The 19285-nt window shown below is 37.1% G+C and overlaps 1 protein-coding gene across 1 annotated transcript; it reads right to left on the bottom strand.

The window, feature by feature from the left end:
* Nucleotides 1–10392: 10392 nt before the first annotated feature.
* On the bottom strand, nucleotides 10393–18868 carry LOC150102552 (aurora/IPL1-related protein kinase 2-like). Its single transcript, XM_090398701.1, has 2 exons — nucleotides 17878–18868; nucleotides 10393–10484 (listed from the first exon to the last, which is right to left on the bottom strand). Exons 1-2 carry the CDS (start codon nucleotides 18866–18868, stop codon nucleotides 10393–10395), a joined length of 1083 nt encoding a protein of 360 aa, XP_090254827.1.
* Between the last annotated feature and the right edge of the window lie 417 nt (nucleotides 18869–19285).

The following is a 19285-nucleotide window of genomic DNA, read 5'->3' as shown; positions in this document are numbered from 1 at the left end:
GATGAAGTTTGCATGCTATGCAGAGATTATACTTTTTTAGAATTCTAGCTGTTTTTTCTGACGTGTCCCAGATATAAGGAACAATGATATCATTACTGTAGTCTGCATGTTGAGATGGAGAGAGAAAACACACAATTAATTTGTTGATTTAAAGGAATAACATAATTAAGCAATTTTCGCTCGGGTACAAATGCACGCACACCATAAAGACAAAAATTGTCCCGAATGCTGCAACACAGAATAGTGAGGTATAAAAATTTACTAAAAGACTGCAGCATGTACAATATAAACGGAGATCTGTTTATAATTAACTGATTTCCAGCAAGTTATAATTACAGGATGCAATCCATAACATGCAATTTAGTTAAGTAATTGCGGTATATATGTAATTAACAACCCACCTTTAACCCTAGCTGGTTGCTCCAACATAGATTGTGGTATCTCAATCTGAGAACTTACTGGATATGAAGTGGATAACAGACGAGGTCTGTCTACTATTGCTGATACGGATAAATATTTTTTGTCTGTTGGAGAGAATTAAATACAATATGAATAACATTTATTAGTATTAAGCAATTCGTGATAGTTAGGTTCCTATATTCCTATTTCCTAAAATAAGGTAGTTACGATTCACGCCTACTTCTCCAGGAGTTAGTTAATTTCTTTTTATTTGCTATTTATTGTAAATAAATTATATTTGAAAAGGCCTGTGTAGTTCAGTGGAAGTGGCGCTTGCGTCCTCTGCGCTTGGCCGCTGGAAGTTAGACCTAGGTTCAAGTGTAGTCGCCAACTAGAGGAACTTTTTCTAATCCTACCTTCGACCGGTTCCAGAGTTAGTCGATTTTTCCTCCCCAAAACACGGGTTTTCGTCCTGAAAACTCAAGAAAATCTACTGTAGTACCCACGTTATTTCAGACAATAACATATCCTGTTAGGGTTAGGCACCAAGAGATGGCAGAACTTGTTTGCTGGTCTCTTCATCGGTAGCCACCTATAATTAGTGATAGACATGGCTAGCTATCCTTGATTGGCTACTGGTGGAGATTGAACTGCCCACTCAGTCTCCAAAAGCTGGATAGGATATAAAGGCTTTACCAACTCCCTATTAGGGAAAAAGAGTCGTTAGATGATTTATTTTTTTTAGCAGATGTAAAAACATGGAATGTGGTGTGCTTATCCAGTAAAACTGTGTTCTGTATGTATACACAAACTTTTTTCCCGAGTGGTTAAGAAAATAACAACAACAATAATAACTTGTACTGAACAATCTGTGAAGTCCCCAATATCGTTGTGGACTTTAATTTAAATTAAGGTTTATATTTGACTTCTAACCAGAGCAAAGAAAACAAAAGGAATTCCCTGTATGAATTAATTTACTCCAAAAATAAAAAAAACCTGATTTTATATTCCCCTTAATATCTTTTAGCCTTATGTCTTATTATTATTATTACGTGACACATCCAAGGAGTCTAAAAAGTCATCATGGAAGGCACAATATGTTACTACACAATTCGCCATCTCCTCGACTTAATCCTCCAACTACTTAAGGACACTGCTACCATCAACTCACAACGCCATCTACCGCCAGCCACCACCAGTATTTTTGTTTGTAAATTACGTATGTTTTCAAGGCCAATTTACCTATTTAGATGAAAAATTAAATTTAAAAAAAAAATTTTTTTTAAATTTAAATCCGACTTTCTGGGAGAAATAACCCTGCTATTTTCGTATGAGATCGACTAATTCACCTTCAATTGAAAAATCCTATATAAAGATTCCTCCTCTTATATGAATGGTAAAACTTATGGGAAATGAATATAAGAGGATACACACACACATAATATTTTAATGAGATGCAATTTGTATGATAAAATACACATACACACATCATATACGGTTATCTCCATTGAGTCAGTAAACCCTTCATTCACACATTAGCCATTATTCACACAATATCTATCACACCTTTTCTTAAACTCATTCCCTGACAAAGCACTCATATCCACGTCTAGCAACTGATTTTACCCATTCACCGCCCTCTAAGCAAAATATCTAGCCATAGCATCCTTGTTAACCACTCTTGTGCAGTTTACAAGGGTGACTCCTTGTTCTCTCTCTCCTTCAACAATGCACCTTAAAAAGTCATCAGTGGTTACCTATAAAACGCCTTTAAAAACTTATATGCATTTTTGAGCAAAAAAAGTATTATAATTATATACTCAAGGAGCCATACAAGGTCATCCAGAGCAGGTTTTTACAAGCATTAAACCACAGACCAGGATCTGATTCCTCTAGCTGTTGTCGGAGAGTGGTATTCTATCCAATTAGACCTGATTGGCTACTATGAAAAAAGATTGCCCCCTATGAGAATTGACTGAAGGAGGCATTCCATAGACTTGCTGCAATCTTTTGCCACTCACATCTCGATAGTCTCCATCACGTCTTCATCTCCACAAATCCAGGTTCCTAGATCTGTGCAGAATAGACCCAATGTGGTCTAATTAAAGCTTCATAAAGGGGATGAATAACCTTCCTATCAATTCTTGTCGGTATGTTCTTCAATAATTACGTAATCTGATGTGCGGTTGTGGCCACATTTGCAATATGCTATCTAAACTTCAATGATCTATCAACAATCTTCCCCAACCCCCTGATCTCGTCATTTTCCTACAGTTCTTTTCCATCGATATAGTAAATTTCACGCTTAATCACTTTGGCAGACATTTATCATTGCCCATAGTGCCAGTTTGTTCAAGACATCCTGCAGGATCAACATCATCTTTATTTACCATCGCTCTTCTCAGTTTAGCATGATCATCAGCAAACTAAATAATTCCTGTCAGACCATTTCCTATATAACAGATATACAAATTAAACAACACAGCACCAAGTACTGAGTCCTACGACATCCTATTAGTCACTTGCATTCTCCTGTAATCAACTTCTCCATAAGTCACTCTATGACATCTGCCCATCAGCCATCCTCTAATCGAAATGACTAATTTGATATCCATGCCATTCACTCCAATTTATACAACATTCGCTGTGAAATTCTCTCAGCCTCCACAAAGTCCAGCAGTATTACAGAGTAGCCATTTCTTTTATCCAACTTCATTGTTACTTTTTTTATATATATAAAGTATCTAAATTACTAAAGCAAGATCTAACCTTTACAAAACCATGTTGTCCCATATAAAGTATCACATTCATGTCCAGGCTTGAATTCTGTATTTTACCAACTTCTTATTACTGCAAAAAAAAAACCTTAACCATTACTACTGAGATACTGATTGGCCTATAATTTGCTACTTCTGTCTTGAAGTCTCCCTTATGGAGAGGAACAATTTTCCATTTGTCCACTTCAGCACCTTCCCTGAACTATGGCTTAATTAAATAGCTTGATCAGAGGTTTAATTCTCTGGCACATTCTCGTAAGACAGGAGTCGATATACAATCTTACCTCAATGGGCATGTTAGCAATAAAGTTTTGTAATATCGTAAGTAGCTCTATTTCTTCAACTTCTATTCCCTTATCAGTCAGTGTTCCATCCGACAATCTAGTATGACAACCCGCATGGTAAACTCTAAACATGACACTTACTAACTCATCTATTTGATTTGCATCTGTTACCTCTCTATTAGCGCTTTCTAAATCGCTAATAGAGAGGTAACAGAAGAACTCTTTAGGATTTCTTTTGGCCACATTAGCTAGCTTCTTCTCATAATTAGCTTTAACCTTCCTTACCATACAGGTAGTCGTTCTTGCTTGTGCCTTGTACTTATTTTGGACATGCTGATCATGTTTTTCTTTATGCTCCTTCCACAGAATTTTTCTTTATCAGCAACTCCTGCTTAATGATGCCATTCATCCACCTAAATTCTGATTATTCTCCTAATCCTGAGTATGCAGTCTAATACTGCTTTCTTTAAACATCCCTTTACTACCTCCTTTCCAAACATCTCTCTCCCTCAAATTCTATGCCATGGCACTACTGATAACTGACTCCTGAACTTGTCATAATCAATCACCAGCTTTGCAATTCCACATATACCCCATCTCAGCAGAAAATTCTGCATGTCTAGCAATCTCTCAGGTCAAGACAACATGATCGCTTTCCCCATGTGGAAACAGTATGGTTAGATTGATTACTGTCACGTGTTCTGATGCCTTGAGCAGATCCAATCCTCTTGAAGCCTGTTGTCCCCTCCACTACATGCTATCGGATAATTATCAATTGTATAACTTGCACTTCCTTCCCTGTGATCACGAGAGCCTGTGTAGTTTAGTGGAAGTGGTGATACACTCCTCAGCACTGAACTGTCCAAAAATAGACTTAAGTTCAAGTCTAGTCACGGAGTAAAGGGACTTTCTCTAAGCCTTTTTTCGACCGGTTCCGCAGTTAATTGATCTTTGGCACGGGTAAGCGTGTTTTTTCTCGCGGAAACTTTGGATTTTCGTTCCATTAACTCAAGAAAATCAACCGTAGAACCCACACTATTTCAGAAATTAAAAATATTGTGTTAGGGTTAGGGGCCACGAGAGGGCGGCACTTGTGGAGCTGTCTCTTTTTTATTGGCTGCTTAAATTAGTAATAACATTGGGTCCGCCATCTCTTATTGGCTACCAGTGCAGATTGGATTACCCACTCGGTCTCCAAAAGTTAGACAGGTCTAAAACAGTGTCACCTACTTCCTATATGGCAATAAAAGGCATTAGCTGATTTTTTTTCCCTGTCACCATTCCTTCTCCCGATCAATGTCCCATCGTTAAAATCATATATAATAATTACTCGACCTGCACTCATTTTGTTAATGGTACCATTTACATTGTCGCTTATACCCACGGATTATAGCAGCAACCAATTTTGTAATCCATCCTGTTGATGTCTATATCACAATAAATAACATCAAATGAAACACCTTCTGCATTCCTGCCTTTCTATTGTAATTCTATTCTTTCTGGGGCTTCAGTTCTTCAGTTATCATTACAAAACCCCACTCCCCAATTCTGTTCCTATATCATTCTTAGTCAACCAAGTCTCATTAATACCTATAATTTATGGTCAAATTGTACTAAAAAGTTTTTTAATAAATAAATATTTTGACTAAGTGTCTTAGGACATCGTCAGTACAGTTAGGAACAATAGTAGGAAAATACAGATAGGGCTCATGAATACAATGGAATCCAAATGCGTGCAGCAGCACTTTCTAGCGTAAAAAAAAAAAAAAATTAGATTATTAAGATTACATTAAAATTAAAATCGGATTATTTTACACAATTTTGTATGACAATTTCCCATACTTTAGGAATGGCAAGGACATTATTGCGGTTTAGATTGGGTCTGTGAAGTAGGGCTTCAGCACTTTCTTTATATAAACGTTCATGTTTATATGAAGATCTGTGTAGAAGTTTGGTCTTTTTCCGCTAGGAAGCGCTGCTACACGCATTTGGATTCCATTGTATTCATGCACGCTAACTGTATGTAATTCCTAGAATTGTTCGAACTGTACTGATGATGTCCCAAGACACTTAGGTCGAAATCTTTATTAAAAAAAAACCTATCACTGTGGTTTTACGTGTGTTTATTTAGTCATGAATTCTCCGCAGGTTTCTTTATAATCAAAAAATTGTACGAATGCCAAAGTCTCATCGCCCTTATTTCAAATACTTTTGGCATTAGTGTACATAAACAACAAAATCCCATTAATATCCCTGTGCATTAATTAACCCATTAGAGCAGTGGTTCCCAACCTGTGCGCGGCGGCGCCCTGTGGCGCAGAGAAATATTTTAAAATGTTCACTGAAATGACACTTAACCCATGTAGTTTTAGAATCAGACCATCGATGTATTAATGCGATGATACTGCGTGCTTCAACTGTTAGCTAGGCCTAAACCTACCGCGATGAGTCTTTTAAACCATGGAGACCTGAATAATAATAATAATAATAATAATAATAATAATAATAATAATAATAATAATAATAATAATAATAATAATAATAATAATAATAGGACAGTGCGATCAACTGTGTTCAGCTGAGCATAGAATTGATTGGGGTCTCTTGTATATTTGCAGAAATCTGCTTCATTATAGTCTGAAGCTTGCTTGATCAGTGGTTTCGGATGATTAATTGTCTTGATGAAGAACTTTTCAGCTGGGTCTTGAAGGAAAGATATGATGTAGGGAATATTGACTTCTCTGTGAATCTGGGAGTTTCTGATAAACCACAGGGCATCCAAACTCATTCTCAGACATTTGTTCTGCATTCTCTGCAGCTTTTGAATATTTGTGTTCGAGGTATGACTCCATGCAGGAGATGAGTAAGTGATGACTGGGCGTATTACCATCTTGTATATGAGTAGTTTTTTCTGAGTATCGAATTTACTTTTTCTGTTTATCATTGGGTAGAGCTGCACTATTACTTTGAATGTCTTTGAACTTATGTTTTCTATGTTTGGTGAATTGTAGTTTTTTATCGAGAATTGCGCCGAGATATTTGACTGTATTCTGCCATGGTATTTTAACTCCTAGTAAATGTATATCTTCCTTGATTTGAGGCTTTTTTTTCTAGTGAACAGTATGGCTGAATTCTACTGTGGGTTGGCTTGGATTCTCCAGTCCATCAACCATTTCTCTAGTGTGTGAATACTGTTTTGTGGTCTTTTGATAGCTAGTTTGCGGCTGAGAGATCTTGCTAATAATGCAGTATCATCTGCATATAATGCAGTGATTGTTGAGCTTGGGTTTTGAGGGATATCAGCAATATAGATAGAAAACAGCAAGGGGGCCAAGAGTGAGCCCTGCGGCACTCCCGCCAGAACCTTGCGTCTGGTTGACACAATTTCATTCATTTTGACTTGCATATATCTCTCTCTGAGGTATGAGTGAATTATTTTAACTAGATTAGTAGGCATATTGAATGTGATGAGCTTGTAGAGAAGATCCTGATGCCAACCTTATCAAAAGTCTTTGCAGCATCTAAAAAGACTGCAGCTGTATGATGGTCCCGGTTGAAGCCTTCGGAGATGAATTTGATCAGCCTATGGATCTGTTGAACGGTGGAGTGGTTTTTTTTAAAATCCAAATTGCTCATTTGGGATTATACCTTGCTTATCCGTTTGTGATTGAAGTCTTGTAAGGATTACTTTTTTTTGCGATCCTTCCAAGGTTAGACAGAAGACTGATAGGTCTGTAGCTTTCAGGGAGTTGGGTGTTTTTTCCAATCTTTTTGATTGGCGTGATATCTGCTATCTTCCATGTTAAGGGGAAATACTTGAGTCTGAGGATGGCATTAATTATGTTGACTTGATGTACAATGGCTTCTCTGGGAGTAGTTTGATTATTTTGTTTCTAATTCCATCTGAACCTGGAGCTTTGTTGTTGTTGTTGTTCAGGTGGGTTATGATATTTATAACTTCTGTTGGAGAAGTGGGTATGAGAGGTTCTCGGTCATATTTTTGTTGTGTTATTTCTGCCTGACTCGGCGGTGAATCTTGTAGATGAGATTGATGTTCAAATTTTCATAAGAGGGGTTGCATTGAGTTTCCAAACTGTCTGCCAGTGCCTCTGCCTTTTCCTTGTTAGTATGGGCTATTCCCTTCGTGGTCTGAATTGGGGGTAAAAGTTTCCTTTTAGTGCAGAAGGTTCTCAGGAACTTCCAAATGGAGTTATCTTCTGGGTTTAATTTCGTTAGCTTAGATTCCCATTCTTGGTTTCGATGTTTTTGGAGGGATTCTCGGACTTGTCTGTTTAATTTATTCAAATCTGTTTTATCTTGAGGGGCTCTTGTGTTATGGTACCTCTTTCTGGTTTTGTTTTTCAGTCTGATTAAATCCATGATTTCCTCAGTGATCCGACCACTTGGGTGAAAGACTGTAGTTTGGATAATTGACTTTATTGCTTTTTTGATTTGACTGATAAGGTTGTTTGCAGCCAATTCTATCTTCTCTTCCTGTGAATAGCAGGAACTGGGCCAGTGTGATCAGGTAGGATTCTGGAGAGTTTGTCCCAAGATATGAAAGAGTGGGGAGGGGAGAATTGTTCTTGTGTACCGAGTTGAAGCAGAATAGGTTTGTGATCGGACGAAAGTTCATTTATTGTTTTCAGCTGATATTGATATCTGATGTTTTTGAGGATGACTATGTCAAGTACATCTGAACTTCCAGCTGAGCTGTGGTGGGTGGGTTCCGTGGTTCCGGTTACAGCAATATAATGTTGTGTTGAGTAATGATTTAGAGTTCGACCTTTGTTGTTGATTGTGGAGCTATGCCAGGCTGTATGTTTGGTGTTAAAGTCACCAGCCATGATGATGGAGTCTGTGAAGTCGAGAATGGTGTCCAAGTCAGATACCAGTAATGGAATGCAGGGTGAATTATATACAGCATAGATTTTGATACTGCCAGCATTGATGGTATGAACTTCAATGCCTGTTATCTCTAGGTTCTTGGTTTGTGGATTGGTCAGAACATTGTGGCTTAGGTAGTTTTTAATGTATATGGATGTTCCTCCTCCACTGCTAGTGAGTCAATCTGTTTTGTACATAATATAGTTCCATAATTTGGGGTTATTAGCTGGCATGAGATGTGTTTTATTTACTAGTATTATGTCAGGATTGTGTCTATGAGTGAACTCTTGTAGTTCTAGGATTTTTTTATTCAGTCCATTAGCATTCCATGCAGTGATCGTGAGAGAGTTTGGATGGAATTTTCTTTTATTCATTATTGAGGGCTGTCAGAATTGAGCGGATACCTTGTAGGAATCTTTTCTTGGAGGATGGCGAAGGATTTCTCATAATGAATTCTTGTAACATGGTAGCTAGTGAAGCAGTTAGTGCTGATGTTAGATTTGAGTTTGTTTGATCACGAGATGGAGCAGCCTTTGTTCGTGCTGCCTCTGCATAAGTTTTGGGCATTTGTTTCCTTTCCTGAGTTGTCAAGCTGGAGATAATTTGGACCGGGACGCGACTTGCACGGCTGTCTTGAGAATGAAATGTGTTGGAAGGGTAGTTTTTGCTGACCTCCGGTTATTTGGGTATGTAATGCATCCCTTGTAGTTGGTGGGGTGAGGTCCTCCACAGTTGGCGCATTTAGCTGGTGTGGATCTTGGCTTTGTACACATGACGGTCTGATGGCCCTCGCTACATTTTAAACACCTGTAATTAGCCTTGCAAAGTTTTTGGGCATGGTCAAACCTATGGCACTGCCCAGCTGTCGACTTTATCCTTAGTGGTTCAGTAGAAATTCTGAGGCCACAGATCGTTGTCAGTTCATATATCTCTTTCTGTGCCTTATCAATTTCTACGAGTACCAGTGGCATCGCCCATTTATCTGCCCTGAGCATCCTGTTCACTTTCACTGGTGTTAGGCTCTGACTCATAAGGTCAGCAGTGATTTCTTTACAGGTGACACCTTCGGTTACCCCGCGAAGTACTACTATAAGCAGTTGACAAGAATAATGGAAAACTTTTGTTTTCCATTATTCTTGTCAACTGCTTATAGTCAGTGACTGAGGCTGGCTGGATTTTGACTCCTTCATCTTGATTTTTAGCCCAGGAATATGATATTTTATGTTCCCTAAGGGCTATGTGACAGTGGTCCATTTGTCCTTATCCCTTAGTATAACCGGTGGAACCTTTTCGGTGTTCCTCGGGACATCTGAAACTTGGTATGTCTTCGTCCACCTGGTCTTCTATAGTTCTTCTTTTGTTAGAGTGCTCTCCCTGAGAGTTGTTTTGACAGGAGGATTTTGGTGACAGAGCAGCAATGAGTTCATCTTGTAAATCTCATTCTCCTCCTCCTCTCCATCCTGATCATTAGAGTGAATGTATTGTTTTATAAATCCTGGCCAGTCAGATTCTAGCTTGCCTATTATGAGTTTCAGTACCTCTAGAGACTGCTCTTATTAAGGATCTGGATCTGTTCTTTGATGTTTTCCATGTCAAAGTGGCGATTTACTCCCAGCAGAAATTGGTTGAGAACAGCATAAATAATCCCGCAGGGCTAGGGGCCTGCTAGCAAAGTATCTTGTAGACCTAGATGGATTACTAGCAGTATATAATCCCGCAGGGCTTGAAGCCTGCCGGCAAGTGTCCTGTAGACTGAGTTCGTCTACTAGCAAATTAAGTCTTGTTGCAACCTACTAATTGGGGAAAAAGAGTATCAATCTCTCACTTGGCACAGTTTAGAAACCTACCTCCCCATAAAACCTTAAATCTACCACTGGTCCTCATTGCAGGTGGGGGCCTGCCGGCCATTTGACCTCTGGCATGTTTCGTGCAGAGGGGGAGACAGCAGGAATTAAACTGTGTCACCGCCAGTGCAATGTGAGATTACTGAGAAACCTTGTATGCAATGTAATCAGGCTCAGTCTAAAATAACACGTCCATTCTCATCAAAACTCAAAAGCAGAATCCTGACTTTGAGCGCCGTGGAAAAATCCTGATATAGTAAGGGAGCCGTGAACCGATAAAAGTTTGGGAACCACTGCAACAGAATTAAGAACAGGAGAGAATTTCATTCTTATTCTTTTACACAATATCCCGTGGTGGTAAGATTTCTTTATGACAACATTTAAACCCGCATGAACATCGATTTTAATACTATTTAGCAGACTAAATCGCCTGCCTCCCTAGCAATTTACATTTCCCTTTTTTTCCCCTCCTCACTCTATCCTTTATCAATAGATGTTCTAAATGACAAAGGCATAAACAATTAAGTGCGCACTGTCACTTAAAAATTACTTCTTTTCATCAAACTCATTCCAACCATTCATAAATTGAATAATCAATTTCATTTCTTTGCAAAAGATCTTGTACAATGTTGACATCATATCATTATTAGCGATTAGCTATAATTGCTCTTCTCAATATCAAACTTTTAGAGCAGAATTAAGATCTATCCGCTCACTCTTTACATTTAATAAAATTATCAAATATTTCATTACCTAGATCATTCGTTTCCGCAACTACGATAATCTCTCTCTCTCTCTCTATCCCCTTCAACTCCACAGCTTCAATTATATTCCTAATTCCTGAATGATAATTGTTTTAACTTGTATACTTTTTTTATTTATATTAGCGGCACTTAAGGGTAAGAGCTGTTCAACTGGAAGACATCCACGTAGTCTTTTACGGAATTTGGAGAACCAACTAGAGCTTTTGACTTAATGTCCAGTTCTCGCCTTCTCGTGGTGCACCCTGTTAGATATTTACCCGGACACTGAACGAACGAGGATGGGCTGGAAATTTAGGATTTAGCCGACCAAATTGTATTCTTATTCCCTTAAACCACAATGTAAAATGATAATACAACATGACAGAATTCATGGCGGTTGGGACGGCGCCAGGTTAAACAAGGCCCCCACTATTTTCATCAGCGACTGAGTGTCTGTGCAAACGACTCACGCCCCGTTACTCCCACCCATAGCCTTGTGTCATCATATTCTATCCATTCTTTTTTCCCAAAAAATTTTTATCTTTCACCTTTCTTCCCAAAGAATTCACAGCCCACTCTTGAAACCCTAGGACCTTTCACGAACCTTTATCTTATCCAACATTTTTCCCACATCTTTCTATCTCCACATTTACACCTTCCCCCTTTCCGTTAGGTCAGTGGTTCCCAACCTTCTTCCACTTGTGTACCCCTTTTAAACCCATTTCTATAAGTTGTACCCCCTTGTTTTTAAATACTGATTCATTTGTTCAGTGCCTATCTTCCTTCATGTAAAATAGTGGAAATGACGTAATAAGTTGGGAAAGGAAAATTACTACACTAAAAGTACAAATCACAGGTTTAATTTTACAATATTAGTAACACAGAAATAAATATAGCTTCATGTTAAATATTGATAATGATGATCAAGTATTTAACAAACTTTTGATTTATTATTATTAATATTATTTATTTGCGTTATCTGGAAGGTCTCTAATAATTGGCATACAGATCACTAGCCGATTGAAACATCGTTGGTGAGATCGTTGAGCTTGCTTTGATGCACTTAGTTTCTTGAAATCAGGCTCAAAAGATGCAAGATACGGTCTTAAATCCTTTAATCGCAAACAAGCCTTAAGCTTGTTGCGGTACTTATTTTTTATGAAGGTATAAGAAGAAAAATCTCTCTCTCTCTCTCTCTCTCTCTCTCTCTCTCTCTCTCTCTCCACTAGTTCAGTATTAGTAAATGCCAAATGGTATTCCAGTGCCTTCTCACTGAGCTGTTCGTATTCCTCACTGCCATTTACCCAGAAGGCAATAAGATGCTTTCTTTTAAAATCAGAATTTAAAGAAAAATCGGCTGAAAGTTCGATTAACTGCTCTTTTTCATTGATTGATAGTTTAGCTTCTTTGAAGAATTCTTAATTGAAGGGATAATCAATCCGACTGTTTTTTTTTTTATTATTTTTTGTTTTTTTTTCACGTCGAGGGAAGTACTTATAAAAGGACACTTTGATTCTCTTTCATGTTTTGGGATAGGTGCAAGTCATTCTCAGCTAAGAAGTTGTGCAGAGTTTCAAACACCTCAGGCTGAACTCTTTCACTACAAGCGTCCAAAAGTCCAGTTTTTTTAATCATTAACTCAATTTTGTCGGTTACTTTGAATATAGCGATTAAGCTTTTTGAAGTCCCAAGTTGAGTTGTTTATTTATAGAAAAATATCTGATAAATATTAAAGACATTGAAGCCAATCACTGTCATGAAACTTTGGAGCAAGATGGAAATGATGGTCTTCAAAAAAAAAACCTAGACTTCATGTCTAAGTTCAAACACCTGTGTAAGAACTTTACCACGAAATAGCCACCTTACTTCCGTATGCAAAAGTAATGTGCTATGAAGGCTGTTCATTTCTTCACACAGCGCTTTAAACAATCTGGAGTTTTGTGGTTGTGACTCAATAAAATTTACGACTTTTACAGCCTCATCAAGAACGTCTTTCAGTTCACTAGAAAGAGGTTTGGATGCAAGAGTTTGTCTAAGAATGCAGCAGTGACTCCTACAGGGAGCTACTTCTTTAACTCGGCCGCGCAGGCCTATAAAACAACCTGACATAGACTTGGCTCCGTTAGTGCATACACCACAACAATTCGACCAACTAATGTCCTTTTCAATGAAATAACCATCGATCACATTAAAAATATCTTCGCCTGTGTTACGCTCTGTCAGTGGGTAACAAATCAACAGGTTTTTCTCACTTTCATTTTCTGTACCTCACGATGACGAGAAAAATAGATAAATCAACAACATCTACACTTTCATCGACATGGATGGAAAATAATTTACTTTAAGATTTCAGGATATCTACTACCTCGTCAACACCGTCAGAGATATCCTGAATTCTTCGAGACATTGTATTGTTTGAAAAAGAGATAATAACGATTTTACGGACATGTTCTTCTCCAACCATACAAAAAACGACATCCTTAATACAAGGAGAAATTAAATCTTCAGCTACGGTATGGTTTTTACCACATTTAGCTATGCGATAAGTAATACGGTAGGAAGCCTCAATTGCATTCTCACTTTCTTTCTTTCCTGACATCATGTATGAAGTTACATTTAGACGGTTTTCTAAGCGCTGAAAATAATGAATTTCTTTGTTTTTATACATAGAATGTTTAGTTTCTAAATGTCGCATGAGTAGAGAGGGTTTCATGCAACCGTTTCATAATACTCCCCCCCCCAACACACACACACACAACGAGTTACGATGGTAATCATACCCTACAAATGAAAACCCATGTTTAATATACATTTCACAGTATTTCCTTTTCTTCTGTGTCGTACCCGAGGCACGCACCTTTCTACTATCGCTCGGTGTGGGTGTACTCGTAGCTGAGGACACGTGTTGAGAAGTACTGGGCGACGAGTTATAATCCACATCAAGTTTTGGTTTTTTAACCATTCCTGTTTTCAATCACTGATCCATAACTTACATGCTTAAAAATCACTGACAATAATAACTGAAACTACGTTAAACATTAAATAAAAAACCTACTTGAAAAGAATCACAATTAAGGACAACGCACTTACTTATACTCAATAACAACTGATCAAACAGTCAGGCTAGGGATATATTTTTGGAGAAGTTCTAGAAACGTCGCAAATGGAAGGTTCGTTATCGCAAAGGTCATTTCTTAGTAACACGCGATTGTTCAGGAAAGGAAGATGGGCGTCAAAAGTGATGCATGAATAGGCTTACCATACGTCCCGGTTTGAAGGTATGGTCCGTCCCGGCCAGTTAGTCATTTTGTCCCGGTTATTTGGTAAAAAATTAAAAGTGCCGAATATACACGCAGTAAAAAAAATTGCAGCCTCGGAAAATGGCGATTAGGCAACACGAATACCCCACTTTAACTCTGGCCTGTACGCTGCGTCGCAAGTCATTGTTGAGCATGCGCAATCGTACTTGAGTTTAGATTGCGAGTCGGTGTTTCTTTTCGGCGTGTTGCTTATGATTTTTTTTACTTCATTGAATTAATTTAACCCCAAAATGCCAAAAAGAAACTGTGTTCACAGATGAATTAAAGAGGATTATACGTTTTTGAAAAACATTTGTGGTCGTATTGACAAAGTGAAATGTGAACACTGCTCTTCAGAATTTTCTGTGGCCCATGGTGGGCGTTCGGACATAAAAATTCACTTGACATGTGCGAAACATAAGGCTAGTCTAGCAACGGCAGGAACTTCCTCAAAGATATTTTCATATTTTAAAGGTGCCGATCCAAGTGACAAAGAATTTTTAATAGCTGCTAAAGAAGCAACTTTTGCATTTCATGTTGCTATTCACAATCTCAGCTTTAAGTCTGCCGATTGTTCATCTAAATTGATATCAAAGCTTTTTGAAACAAAATTTGGACTGGGTATAACAAAATGTGAAGCTGTCATTGTTAATGTGATTGAGCCACTGTTATTTCAGCAACTTTGTGAAGATTTAAACAAAACAAATTTGTGATGATATCAATCGATTCTTCCAACAGGAAAGAAATTAAAATTGTGCTATGTGTTGTGCGATATTTTGCACCAGATTGTGGAGTAATAGTTAAACTTTTAGACTTTAAATCAGTTCCGGGTGAAACTGCAGAAATACTGATAAACCATTTAATGTCAGTTATGAAAACTCATAATATAACAAAAAATTATTGGATTTTGTGGAGATAATTGCAATACCAATTTTGGGTGTTTAAACAGAGAGGAGAAAACAATATTTACAGTCGATTGAAGAAGGAACTAGGAAGAAATATTGTGGGCATTGGTTGCGGAGCTCACATCGTTCGCAACTGTCTTCAAACTGCAGTTGATGTTCTACCTATTGAAATAGAAGCTTTAGTAGTCAAAATTTATAAATATTTCCACATTTATACGGTTCGAGTTCACAGAACGCTTTTAGTTCACTCAACTAAAAGCGTTCTGTGAATTTTTATGTAGAGTATAAAAAGGTTCTTCATCATAGCAACACCCGTTTTCTTTTGCTATTGACAGAATACTTGAAATCTATGAGGGACTGAAATCATATTTTATTTCACAAGAATACTGTCCGGTGATGATAAAACAGTTCTTTGATAATGATTGTGGTGAAATGTATTTGTGGTTTGTGCACGGGCAACTCAAAAATTGTTTAACAAATCTGTCTTGATTATGGAAAGTACAAAAGCGAGTGCAACAGATTGAACTTAGAAAATTAAAAACAAACCTTGAGGAAAGGCGTGATAATAAATTTATACCTCAAGAAGCAAAAAAATCTTTTTAGAATACTGGAAAATAATGGAAGTATTAATATTAATACAATACTACAAGAGTTTACAAAATTTTAGGACTGATGTCTTTCTTACATTGAGCTTTGGGGAAACAGTTTTGGTGGAGAGAATCATTTACTTGGATAAACAACAAGGAATTAACTTGGTCGGAAATTGAATCTTCAGGTGAAAAAAATAAACTGTTGCAAATAATGCAATCAATATGGATGAACTGTTTGATGAAGTGATGATTGCAAAAACATTTTGGTCGGCAAACTATGACATTTTGAAAAATACAAGTTGCGAAGAAAAATGGATACAACTATTCGGTCATTTCAAAGAAAAGAATATTTCATTGCCCAATCTTGTCCAAATTATAGAATACATTTTCAGCCTGCCAGGCACATCTTCACCTGTTGAAAGGATATTCTCAATAATGAATAACACATGGTCTGAAGAAAGAAGTACAATGGCTGAATCAACAGTAAAAGCTGTATTGCGCTGCAAACTTAATAGTGAACTAAATAGTAGTGAATCTTTCGACGCGATTAAAAATAGCAAAGAATTTTTAAAGAAAGTTCACGCTAGTGATAAATATTAATAACTTTTTAATAATAAGTGATGTTCAGTTAAGAGTAATTAAAAATTATTACTACGAAATGTTGTTTTTTGTTAACCACTCCGTTATTTAGCCTTTTGAATCATAAGTACTTAGCATAGAAGGCGTTACTTTCTGTTTTGAGCAAACTCTTAAAAATGTCCCGGTTCGATAAAAAAATTTATGGTAAGTCTATGCATGAACTGTGCATAATGATTGATAGAAGAGTGGTTTGGGGAAAAAGGGGCGGGTTCATAGCCACGCCCTCACCAATCATCATTCGCTAATGTGAGCTAGTTTTGAAGTGTCGCCATTAGCAGTAATTCAAACTTAATATTTATTGTTCATTAACTAACGTTTTGCATTTTGTTTACTTTACTTGTTTTTCCGCAATTACTGATTATTTTTCATGTACTCCTGAACGGCCCGGCACGTAATCCCGGGGGTACGCGTACAACCGGTTGGGAACCGATGCTTTAAGTAATACTTCAGCAGTAGTATAATAATGTTTATCTCCATACGCCTGATGCTACTCCAGAAGAAGACAACCAGGAACATCCTACAGAGGTATGTCCATAATTATTCCTTCCTTATAATATTCTCCATGTATCTGTCTTTATAACATCAACAATGCTCTAAAGATTGAATAAAAGCCAATGATATCATAGAAGGGATACTCCTAAAGAAAAATAGTAGGCGACGTAACCATAAAAATTAATATTAATTTAGAGGAGTAACATGGAAAATTTTCCAAAAATAATATCTATTTTTACTTATATGTTGCATTATTAAGTGCATTGTGCGTGTTTACACATTCACGTACACTTGTTTGGTTAGATATGGTTAAGATGTATTCTAACAAGTTGATACTAGGATTTATATTCAGGTGTTTTGTTTTGAATCGATGCCATTTCTAAGGATTCTCAAATTTACCAACGAAGTAATAATTCAGACTTATCCAACAGATATCGATGTCTCACTTTTAAGGCTTCCTGTGGGTTATCATAGTCATCACATATGGTGTTTAGCTGACTCACAGGACACCTCGGCACATCGACGAATCATAACGATAGTTGCCATACTAATCCAAACGGCTAGTGCAAATATTTGATGTTCTTATCTGGAATGAGAATTTCTAATTTAAAGAAGCTAAAACTCCATTTACGTTAGTTGGAAATGTTTGGTTAATCGCGAATGTTATTAGGCCGTATTGTGTGCGCGATGAAAAACTCGAATTTCCAGGTGTATGTGTGGGAAAGGGTGAAAGAATCCTATTGCTCCTTGAGAGACTACTCAACTGAAAAATCACTTGCAAATGTTTCTCTCGTTCCAGATGAAATATGAATGCAGGTGTTTCTAAAAGATCCAAACTGTACTTATTCGCAATTTGATGAACGTTTTATCTCTGAAATATTTTCAATCATCGAGAATTATTTTGCCACCTGAAATATATGTAATTTGTGTATATTTGTTCTAAAGTCCCCAAAATACCAAAAAAAAAAAGAAAAAAAAGTGTTTTCGTTATGGATATTTATGGAATGATTTAACCTACCTAAAATGGGACGAATCAGCGGTGCTGCACGATGTCGATGAAAATGAAATTGATTCCATGGTTGAAGAAAGGTATGACGAACTCCTTGTATAGCATGCCCACGTCTTTCTGGATATTCGTTTAAAAATATTCTTAAGAATTTCAGGCTCCTCTGAAGTTCGGGACCTTGAATTTCCACACCTTCGAAACTTTTCTGTACCAAATTGAAGAAAAAATTATCATCCTCCTCTATATTTTTTAAGAATGGATAAACAATTGCGAACCATACTTGGCCTCTTCGAAAATTATTGACTTTATGTCTCCATTTTTTATATATTGCACGCAGACTGCATCTTGTCAAACTGTCCAAAACAATAATGCCAAATGCCCAGATGTCCAGGTTTTCTGAATCAAACGTATATTTGCTAGCTTCGTGTAATATCATTTCTTTACATACTTCCGGGGGAAGGAAACGGCCCGGCATGCCCATTCTGTTAAACTTGCTGATCACATCACTGTTCGTTAAATAACTGAAGTCACACAGAAGCGCATTTTTATGAATAGATATTAAAATATTGTCAGGTTTCAAATCTAAATGATATAAACCTTTAGTGTGCAAGTAGGTTAATCCACAGAGTGCTTGGTAAATCCATTTCTTTATCAACTCAAAACTGAAATACTCATTGTAGAAGGAAAATGAAGTTATGAATCGATACAGCGTTGCAGGTTTCTCGGGAGAAATAAACACAGTAATGCCATTATCTAGAGTGAATGTTTCCAGCAATGGCAAAATGTTGGGATGCAAAAGATAAGGCCAATGTAATACTTCTTCTTGAGAAATTTTGCTAACAAATTTCAACGCAACATTTAAATGACGGTGGTGGTCACGCATCGAAATGACACTGCCATAACTCCCAGACCCTAACTTGCGTTGATATTCCAATCCGCGTTCAAATAAATATAGAAAATCTACATTTTCTCTAACGCTGCCACTTGCTAAAGTTACTGACATACCACATGCATTGCGAATGAAACGTTGGAAATGTCGTATAGCGATATCACAGTTCTAGCTGCTTTACACTATTGTTTCAACTTTAACCATGCATAGAAGAATAATACTGATCAGTTTTACTGTTGATTTAAAATGAACATTATCATGCAACAATGAGATCTACCTCTTAAACCTCTCTTCATTTGGATCATAACAGTGCTCGATAGAACCAGTAATTTTCATTAATACTCCTTCACCTCTACATGAGTTACATTGATTTTCTAAAAAAAACTACTGTCTATGAAAGAACACGTAAATGATACGAGTTATTTTTAACTAGACCTTCAATCGTAAAGTGAAAAGATATTGCTTGGAAAAATTTCTGATGGACGGCTTGAAAACATTCTTGCCATGTGTTGTACCTTTTCCAAACATTAG

The sequence above is a fragment of the Typopeltis vanoorti genome, chromosome 10 (assembly GCF_054136105.1).
Source record: "Typopeltis vanoorti isolate ZY-2024b chromosome 10, IOZ_Tvanoo_1.0, whole genome shotgun sequence".
Classification (NCBI taxonomy): domain Eukaryota; kingdom Metazoa; phylum Arthropoda; class Arachnida; order Uropygi; family Thelyphonidae; genus Typopeltis; species Typopeltis vanoorti.
Note: the sequence above shows the minus strand (reverse complement) of the source record. Positions and strands in the feature narration are given on the sequence as shown.

Coding starts and splice junctions, on each gene's coding strand:
- LOC150102552 (XM_090398701.1), bottom strand. CDS start 18,868: ATGTCAGTAACTTTAGCAAGTGGCAGCGTTAGAGAAAATGTAGATTTT. Junction 10,485..17,877: donor GCTGATTCGTCCCATTTTAG/GTAGGTTAAATC, acceptor ATTCTGTTGCAG/TGGTTCCCAAACTTTTATCG.